Raw genomic sequence first — 9946 nt, forward strand, 5'->3', positions numbered from 1 at the left:
AACAACAAAATAAGCCCTAATTGTTCTATTTCTGATCAATACAACGAGATTACAATGAGGAGCGCCTCATGCAGATCACTGTAACACACAGTAACATGGCGGTGGGCGGAGCTACCAGGTAATCATCACCAGGTGCAACATTTTCACCATGCTGCCTTTGTGAATCATGAGTAACATTATTTCTCTAAACAAATTCAACTTCTTCAGAGCTACTGAACACAAGCTAACGTAATTATAACTGCCCGGTCACTTGAGAGACACTTTTGCTGACCAGTAGCCATAAACACCGGAGTTAGCATACAAAATTGTTAGCTTGTATGCTAACTCCGGTGTTTAGCTCGTAGCACGAATGCAACATAGTACGGCGCGGATTACTGTAACCACTGCCACCTTAGCCTTGTGGTTAAAACATAGATTCAAACACATATAAAGCAGGGGTCCTTACCTGTCCAGGCCAACTCTTCCTCTCACAGCTCCCCCCACCTCTGAAATGAAGTGATGATGTTTATCCTTGTTTTCTCTCTAACTCGGTCCAATTCTTTCTTTTTACACTGCTTTTCTTCGTCAGTCTTCTTTTCTCTTCTCTTTGGCGTGGGGCATTTTTCGGCTCTATTGTTGTTGTCTGTTCTCCGCCATTGTTTACAGTTTGGGCGAACGTATCTGACCAGGTGAGGGCTGGCACTGCGCCTGCGCGGGGGAGGGGCTCTTTCAACAGGGTTGAAAAAGTGACGGCAAACAAGTGACATTTCTCGAAGCACAATCAAATTCTACATCCAACTAGCAGAGCATGTAGCATAGAAACTCCTCAGGAATAACTTGCACGTGACCAATGTGCCTGGAGTCACTTTGAAATACGTTACCTGTTGCTACATTGAAAAGGTTAGAAAATAAACTTCAAACCTCACCTGTCAGCCTTAAAAAAGTTTTTTTTAAAGCAAATGTGTTTCCTTACAACACTTAATAACAGCTGCGCCTATTAAACAGGTGAACCAGTGGACACAGAAAGTTTTTAGACAACCCTGTTTTTGACTTCTCATAATAGCAACATCTTCACACGGCTCATTTAAAATCAAAAAGTACTCCCTCAACAAAACACCTCACTGCCGTCAATCCATTTGTCAGCCTACTCGTTTGGAGCTCTGCTTAAAAGGCCATTTATCTGCTCACGCCAAATCATAATTGGCATTCTAATAGCAGTAAAATGACACCAATAAATACTCAGCGATCATAGCCACCACGAGCACTTCAGAAGCGCTGCGCCCCTTTTTACTAAAGCGGACGTTTTCCTCTTCAGCTCATGAATGAGCACAAAGATACCTGCACACAGATGCATAGAGAATGGGGCTTTTAACCCTCCCCACCCTCGTTCCTCCCATGAAATAATAACCCTTTTAAATGCAAATGCCCGGGAGGAAGCTGGCTTCTTATCGTACATTTCATTGTCTCCTCTGGGGTGGTGGGTTAGGGGGCTGTTTTGCTCTGCATCTGCATGTAATTGCAGACACACCGCATACTTACAATTTATACAGGATGAAAGCAGCTTCAGAATAAATTACAATATAAGGCGAGAGGTTGCCATTAATTGCACATATAGAGGAAGGCACTGGTGGATAAAACTGGCAGGTCCTTTAAGTTGATGTATAGGTGACAACAGCTGGGCTGATTATCTTCAGATTTATTTCATTCAATGTTTCCCCTGTCTTGTGTGTGATGCCATCTTTGCCTTACAGTTATCCATATAAACCTGGTGGCAAGAGAAGGCAGTGCATGGTAACACACACACTTGAGCCTGACAAGTCAAACAGGTGTTCAGTGAAGGAACACAGCAGGTGTGTCGTGCTACAAAGCTGCCACACACAAAATAACATCCCTCTGATATTCTTCCGTCCTCCAACATTGACTCAAGGAGAACCTCCACCAATTTCTACCCTAACTGTAATACTGCATAACACCATTCCTAAGAAAACCTGACTTTCCTGCTGCCTTGCTTATTTTGAGTCGAGCGAGTAAATCATCTCTTGCTCCCCTCTGCACAGATCAGGCTATCACTGGGAGTGCACAGTGGCAGGTTAAGACTGCCATCTAGTGGCCAGAGAGAGAAATACACTTGGACATACAATGATTCAGAAAGTGTAGGACAGTCTTTATGTGTTTGGTTTTCACATTAAATAGCATGTAACATCATTCCAATATGGAGTCATAACTTAACATGCATTGAATGGTACCCACACTAATAAATCAGGAGTTTAAAAAGACCTGATTTTTTTTTTTTTTTTTACAAAAACAACTATTAATACATGCTAAACAGTTTTTGTTACCAAAGGCTTTTTCCCATCGCTTGCTTTCATCAGGGCTTTGATGGCCCTTGCCCTCATTTCTAACTCCAGAAGCTCCAGCTGCTGGATTGACGGAGGACCCGCTGCAGGTGCGCGACTTCCACTTGCAGCAGCTGCACCTTGAACCGGTGAACTCACATCTGTGGACTGCGGCGGCACACTCTGTACCTCCTCGGCTACCTCTTTGCTGGAAGCAGCCGATAGCGCTAAAATCTCGCTGACGCTTTTGTCTATGTCACTCTGGATGTCTTTCTTTGCTTCAGTTGGTTGAGAGCCCGTGGGGGGTTCAGGATTGGCTGGTTCAGGATTTACAACTGGGTCAGCGCCTTCCCTGATGCTGTCTGCTACTTTGACAGCCCCTTCCACAGCTTTAACAGTCTGTTCCTCTTTGGGTCCCTCTATGTCGCTGTCGTAAGTGTCAGCGTTGATGCTGAGGACGTCGCTCTCCTCGCCTGAACCAACACCCTCTGTAAGGAAAATTACAACAACACATTTTAAATATAAAAATTGTTCTCTTTATGGCTTTATCCTTGTCTTTGAAGTTGATGGAGAGCCTGGGGGATGTTCTTTGTGCGCATTACATACTAATTACCTTGCTTGGGGTCTTCAGATTTTGCAGTTTCTTTAAGGCAAGATGTAGAGTCAACATTATTGTCTTGCCTTCATGGGGGGAAAAAGCAACAAACATATAAAAGTAAGATAAAAGCATGAGAACAAAGTCTACTCTCATTCTGACATCTTTTCCCAGAATTTGTGTTCACTCACTGGCTTTCCAAGGTCTCTCCTGGACTGGTTTTGTCACCATTTCCAGATGTTACTTCTTCCCCTAGACACAAACAACAGCTGAGCTGAGTGAAAGCGTTTGAGTGTTTAACAATGCCACATTGTTTAAAACAAAGACAGTCCAGGAAGGAAACAGCTGTGATGAGTTTGCCAAACTGGCCTCAAGTCTTACCTGCCAAGATCTGAGTGAGATTTCTCTCTGAGATCGGCTCCAGCTGCTCCCAGCACAGCGTTTTGATTTCCTCTGAACTACAGTCCTGTGAATTAGAAAATGTTTAAATAGCACCCTTAACAGACAAAAGTTGGTACAAACGTTGGTATGTTTCTGGCAATTAAACAAAACATAACTTCATTAATATGTGCAGCCAAATACATCAAATGCCTATAAAACATGGAAGAACCGCTTTCATGAAATCATCACTATCGCTCAAGGGGTCGTTGCAATTTCAGCCAGAGCTGGTGCAGTTGAAATGTAGCCAACAGTGCAAAAAATGGACATATATGTTGGAAGGCAACACTTTGCAATACACAAAATGTGTTGAATTATAGTGTGGATGACCATCTTAAAAACAACGTTGAAAGAAGTCCAAATCTACACTGTTGTGAAATCAGGCTAATAAATTCTCTTTGATCAGTAGTCATTATATTTTTCCTTTATCAATGAAAAACACAGAGTTTAAGTGTGAAAACATTTCAAACGTTGAGAAAAGGTTTTCTTAAACTGACATTTACATTCAGCCACATGTATTCCAGTCACATGGTGATTAAGAGTTTATAATTATCCCTATATAACAGAGTTTTAACAAGATCACAATACTACCTTGAGCTCATCAGGCAGCATTTTGTGTAGCTTCTTGTCCCCCAGCACGCGGAAACACTGCTCCAGCATCTCCCGCTTGTCAGTGACGTAAGCGGTGATGGGCTTGAATGGCAGACTGAGGTCAAGTCCCCCGTCCTCGATGTCGCTGCCAATCCTGTCCAGCTCTGGGTCGGCGAGTTCATCTTTGGAGTCCTGCTTTTGGGAAAACAATACGTCACTGAGACACAGTGTACGGGAGTCTTCGACAAGTCTGCAAGTGTGATAAATCCTGCACTGAAAGTTTTAAAGATTGCAATCTTTACAGCAATCTTTGTTTGGTTTGGTTTGCTACTTTCGCAGGAACAATACAGTTAAGCATCCAGTGTGACTGTGTTCTGCATCAAAAAGTTTTTACATCTTTACATCTTTATTCCTAAAAGGACTGTTAAAGGGTTATTCTTATTATTGGACACTCGCAATAATTTCATGAATGCCCAGTTTTTGTTTAATTCAATTTGAAGTTCAAATCTATGATCATGTAGAGGCTTACACCAATGTGTTTCTGACATTTTGTCCACCTCATATCAATATTTCAATACTTTAACTTCAGAGAAATCTACATGTTTTATATTCTCAATTTTAGTTGCATGTTTGTTTGACTTTGTGAGGCCTCTCCATAAACGAATGGAGGACTCACTCCTCAGGTCAAGACTCTGCTGTCTACTTACATCTGAAGGTGGAAAATTATTCCTTTGAGGACAACAATAAAAATATCTTGTCCAGAGAAGACATATGGTTTGAAAGAGGAGTAAAGAAATCCATCCATGTCAAACTGGAACAATCGTCTTTGAACTGAGGAGGTGGCCTACGACTTTGGTTATCACCCAACTACAATGCAGTACTGAGTTCTCTCCCGAGGTAGTTTAACAACCAACCACACCCGGGTTCATCTAACCGTAGCAACCCACATGAAGGCCGGTTTGATCAATGACCCACAAGTGGCTTCAACAACTCTGTAACTCAGAGCTCACACGTGTCCTTGACGACTCTGTGAGGACACTCCCATTCTATCTAAGGACACTCCCACACAGAGTTTAAAATCCTACAACTCCCCTCCAGCTAGTTAGAACTGAAGAAGCCTCTTGGATGAGGTGAAACATCTCCAAGAGACTGAAAGAATTCTGATTACCTACGATACTGAAAACAGAATTACCAAGACCAGGATGACTGAGAACCTTCATCAACAAATATATAAAACAATTCATTTTAATTTGTTTTGGCCAATAATGCAAACAGCTCTGACTTTATCACTTTATACCTCCATGTCTGTCATATCAGAGATGTCTTTGACAACAGACGTCCTATAATAGCATCTATCAATTTCAACACACCTCATGGCTAACAAAACACTAATTATTTATATTTAAAATGACTCATTAACAAAGAAACACACAGCTGCAATGTTTTACCGTGTCGGATTAGAAATTAACAGCAGCAAACAAGGTCAGTCAGGCTTTTAACGCTTTAATTCCTAGTGTTAAATTGTGTCCTTTCAGAATAATTTACCATCAGAGTGTGCTTAAAGTTTGGTTGTTTTGTGCAACTACTTCGATTAAACGTCTGAATTGTGTATCCTATTGTGTCTGTGTAACGCTGCTGTTAAGTGAATACAGTAGTACGTGTGTCGATGGGGTAGCTCCGGTTATAAACAAAACATAGCATTAGCATGAAGCTAGCATGAGCGCCTCAATAGCTCGCGTAACTCACCTCTACGTTGGCCTCCGCGCTTCTTCGTTTGTTGCTGTCGTGTCGTTCTTCGGACTGCGAGTGTTTCCTTTTCTTTTCAGCGCTACTCGATTTCTTTTTGAGCATTTTCGACGTAAATTAACCTGTCTGTCTTTAGAAAACTCTCTCTCTCTCGCTAGTTAAAGTTGAATGTCGCGGGGCAGACGCGTCATCAGCAGGCGACGACTTCTTCTTCTGGTGTCCATAAACCAGCACAACGTTTTGGTGTTATCGCCCCCTGCTGAGTTGGGGCGTCCCTGCTCACCTGTCTTTTGTAAATATGTGAATATATTTCCAAGCATTTTAAGCAATGTTAATTAATTTCACTTAACATTTTATTTCCTTATTTGTCCCTCAGGTTAAGCAGTGTTTTTTTTTTTTTTATTTAGAGGTCACGATTGCTTTTAAAATGGTCCGCATTCGCTTCCAGGCCTATCAAATGAGCATTGCAACACTAGAATACAACCATATGTCCATAACTGGTGAGAATAACACATCATCCCAGCAAACATCTTCTTCTAACCCCAGCAACAAAGAGCTATAGGATCTGTGAATGTTATAGCTGCCAAACCGTCTGTATTTTGACTGAACCTCTCTCTCACAGCGAGGGGCGCCGCTCCTGTGACCTCTCTCAAGCTGTTGATGGAAGTGCAAATACATTCAAACTGTATCCCTTCATCTTTTTACACTTCAAAGCGTGCTCGGATTACTGGCGACAGTCAATCACGGGTGCGTCTCCTGTATTTCACACGGTCGCGCCATCTCCCGGTTTCCATCTGCCTCACCGTTTCATCAAAATGCTGTGTATCGGATTCATTACCGCGAGGACCTTCAAACCTGCCGCCGCTGCTCATTTACATCATTCAGGTGTCACATTTTAAAGCAAGCATGTTTCAAAGGAATTTACAAAGGATTTGGGGCTGCATAATGTCACACATGTTTGCAGAACTTGCAGAAATCAAGAGACATGTATGAAAAATCTGTGACTATGACTGTGGAGCATTATGCATGGCCTATATAAAGCATTTCAAACTGTGACACTAAACAGAAACAGCACAATTATTATTCTATTTTGCTGAAATATGACACAGAGATGTTATTCTGCAGATACTATACATTGAAAGCTAACTTAATCACAGAACAATGCACTCAAGGCTGAATACACATACAGATTAGGCCATTAGACTTTTGCAATGTAAAGGGTAAAAAACTATCTTTGTATTCCCTGTTTTCACTTAAAGTTAGCATTAAATTGATCTCCCGTCTGGAGCAGAACTATATTAAATCTCACCAATAAACACCTCTGCTGCTCTCTCCAGCATGCGCTCCTTATTACCACCCAGATAGCCGTGCATTTTCTTCAGCTGGACCGAGACACAGGTTTCAAGGTGGTGACGACAAAAGCAAGCTGTAAATCACTCTAATTGGCTTCCCCGCCTCTGCCTGAAATAAGGCGGGAGCCAATGCGATGGCTGCCCAGGCGCCATGGCGACAGCTGTCTCCACATAATGCAGGTTGTTATCCTGATGCCATCCGCCAAATTATGCAGTGGATATGGTGGGAGGCGCGCATCGATCACAATCACGTCACAATGTGTTTTCTTTGCAACATCTGCTCCCATGTGTCTGGATATCGCCTCGTTAAAAGGGCAATGATGGAGCTGGCACTGTTGAAGAGGACATTGCATTTGGGAGCCATGCACAGGATCAGAAAAACAACCACAGTGTGTAGATGAGAGTGTGCAAGTTCTGAGAACTGAAGCCAAACAGTTTCTCAAAAAAGCATGTTTCTGCAACCCAACTTGAAGCAAAAAGTTTCCGTGTCTCCAGATGAGTTCAACTTTGTATGTCTTTATGTTGCAGCTGCAGTTCCTTTAGGTTCAGTTTTTTAAAAAAAAATTGTGCAATAATGCTATGCTTGTCTGGTTAGATTCAGGGTTTGGAAAAAATATTGTTTAGACAGAAAAAAACAGCTGTTTTTTTCGCCCAAAACACGACTTGAGATCTCCCGACTTCCCGTCAAAATATATACGTTTTTGTCGCCACAAACACGGCCAGAAATTCTCCCGAGGCAGTGTTGTGCTTACAAATGTTGGATCTACGGTGGCCCTGGAGTGCAAATCACAACAGAAAATATGAAGACACACTAGAGGGAGTTGAAGACCATCTCCAGAGGATGAGTGACCCCAAGAGGAGAGGCAGGAGATCGGGAAGGAAGCTGAAGAGGTTGGTGTGTTTACCGGAGAAACTACAGCTCACAACTGAAATGCAGTCACAAAGGCTTCGGGTCTATAACTCCAACCCCCCCCCCCCATCACCTCCACCTCCTGATGTGACAGTCACGTCATAAACATGGAATATGAACATGATAAGACATGTTTTGTTGAAATTTCAGTATGGTACATGGCCGACGAAACATTACGACATGTTAAATGCCAACAAGTCAGCACAACGACTTGGCTGGCGGCTTTGTTTTTTTTTGATGAGATCATTTTGATTCACCACAGGACACGACTGCATTCTCAAAATAGAGGCTGCACAGAGAAATAGCGCCTACGATTCTCACTTTGTCTTCAAAAGGGCGAGAGTATCTGTTGAATACGCACCAAGGCTGTGTCGTCTAATGAGGAAATTTGGCTAATCAAGAGATGTGTGGCAGTGTGTTGAAGGCTTTCTTCTATTCTTCTCATTTAATTTAGTTGCGTTGCGTAATGCATGGTGAGTCACAAGGAAAACAAGAACATTTCAACCAGCGAATGTGAGATTAAAAAAGTGTTGGGAGTTTATGAGAATGCCTCTCATCAGAGGAGGGAAAAAAAACGAGAACAGAAGAGGATAAGAAACGGAAAAATAAATAAAGTCAAGAAAGGGAATTTAAATCAAATCAATCTCGATCTGATGCAGGAGAAAGAATGAAACTGAACAGGATCATTTATTGGAGTGGTGCATATGTGTGTTTGTCGGCTCATCGGGGACTCAACATTGTTTTCCGGCCATCGTAGTTTTCAGGATTTAACAGCCGAGAACGGAGCGAAACCATAATATCATTTGTCGACATTCTTCTGTTTAAATGTTGCCCTTCCTGCTAAATACATAGTGGAGCTCTGACAATAGCTTTGATTGCATTCAATTAGTCGTCTCTGGGTTTGTTTACACGCCGACAATAATGCCACTTCCGTTGCAATTGTCTTGGTGCGACAAAAATTACATAAACTAATTCAAAACGGCGCAGTGTCACCACGGATTGATTAAACAATTATACATTTTCAGACAAGCCTTTAAGGACAATTACTTTTTTCTGAAGAGAAACAGTGTTGAATTGACTTGGAGTGCACAAATCAGACCTACTCTAGTGCTCTGTTAGATGCACACACGTCAGATATATTCATTTCAGCCCTCCAGGTAGTTCTGAGTACCTTTCGTTGAACTCGTATAAGTTCTTCGAGCAAACAGACAACTTGCCAATCAACACCTTCGCTTGACAAACCCACACTTATTGACAGTGGGTGTAGGATAAAAGGCTGTCTGCCATCTGACAACGATGTGCTTTTTTGTTCTGATACACTCGAAACACACCTGTGACGAAGGCTTGGCTTCAGATATAGCCGTGCTTTTAGGCTTTCTCTTGGAAGCCAATTCACACCCTTCAATATTAAAGAGCGGTTTCTTAAGCGAGTGTATGTGTTTAGTTTTATTTAAGACTTGGAGATTTGATCAAGGATTAAGGGTTTAAAATTGAAGAATCACCCTACGATTATGTTACGACATGAGCGAGTGTCTCGTTGTCGGAACGCTGCCGGTTCGACACCCCTGGTCTGCATGTTGAAGTGTCCTTTGGCAAGATATTGAACCCCAAATAGCTCCTGATGTGCTGGTCGGCACCTTGCATGGCAGCTGCCGCCATCAGTGTATGAATTACTGTAAACTGCTTTGGACAAAAGGGTCTGATAAATGCCCTAAAATGTAAATATAGTGCCCATATTTTAAGTATACGTGGTATTTAGTCATGAGAGGGAATTAAATCAACTGAATTCTGATTTCATTGCAAAAAAAATGGAATAAATAAAATAGTGTGGGACGGAGTCATACTGTTCCTCCTAGACAGTACTGTGAGTGGACCAGGTTTATGAAATATGAAGCTAATGTGGAATTGTTTTTGAACCAGCAGGGGGCAAGTTCTCCGGTTGCAAAAAGAAGTTTGATTGTATGTGAGCTTATGAGAAAAGCTCTCACCTTTCACTTCA

At 42.1% G+C, this 9946-nt stretch overlaps 1 protein-coding gene across 2 annotated transcripts; it reads right to left on the reverse strand.

The window, feature by feature from the left end:
• Positions 1–2122: 2122 nt before the first annotated feature.
• On the reverse strand, positions 2123–5906 carry caap1 (caspase activity and apoptosis inhibitor 1). Of its 2 annotated transcripts, none has more exons than XM_030429793.1 (6): positions 5686–5906; positions 3940–4131; positions 3292–3376; positions 3102–3162; positions 2929–2996; positions 2123–2803 (listed from the first exon to the last, which is right to left on the reverse strand). In XM_030429793.1, exons 1-6 carry the CDS (start codon positions 5788–5790, stop codon positions 2301–2303), a joined length of 1014 nt encoding a protein of 337 aa, XP_030285653.1. In that variant the 5' UTR covers positions 5791–5906; the 3' UTR covers positions 2123–2300. The 2 variants fall into 2 exon arrangements, with proteins under 2 accessions (XP_030285653.1, XP_030285652.1); XM_030429792.1 differs by having other exon boundaries at positions 3940–4134; positions 5686–5899.
• Between the last annotated feature and the right edge of the window lie 4040 nt (positions 5907–9946).

Source organism: Sparus aurata, chromosome 10 (genome assembly GCF_900880675.1).
Source record: "Sparus aurata chromosome 10, fSpaAur1.1, whole genome shotgun sequence".
NCBI classification, from domain to species: domain Eukaryota; kingdom Metazoa; phylum Chordata; class Actinopteri; order Spariformes; family Sparidae; genus Sparus; species Sparus aurata.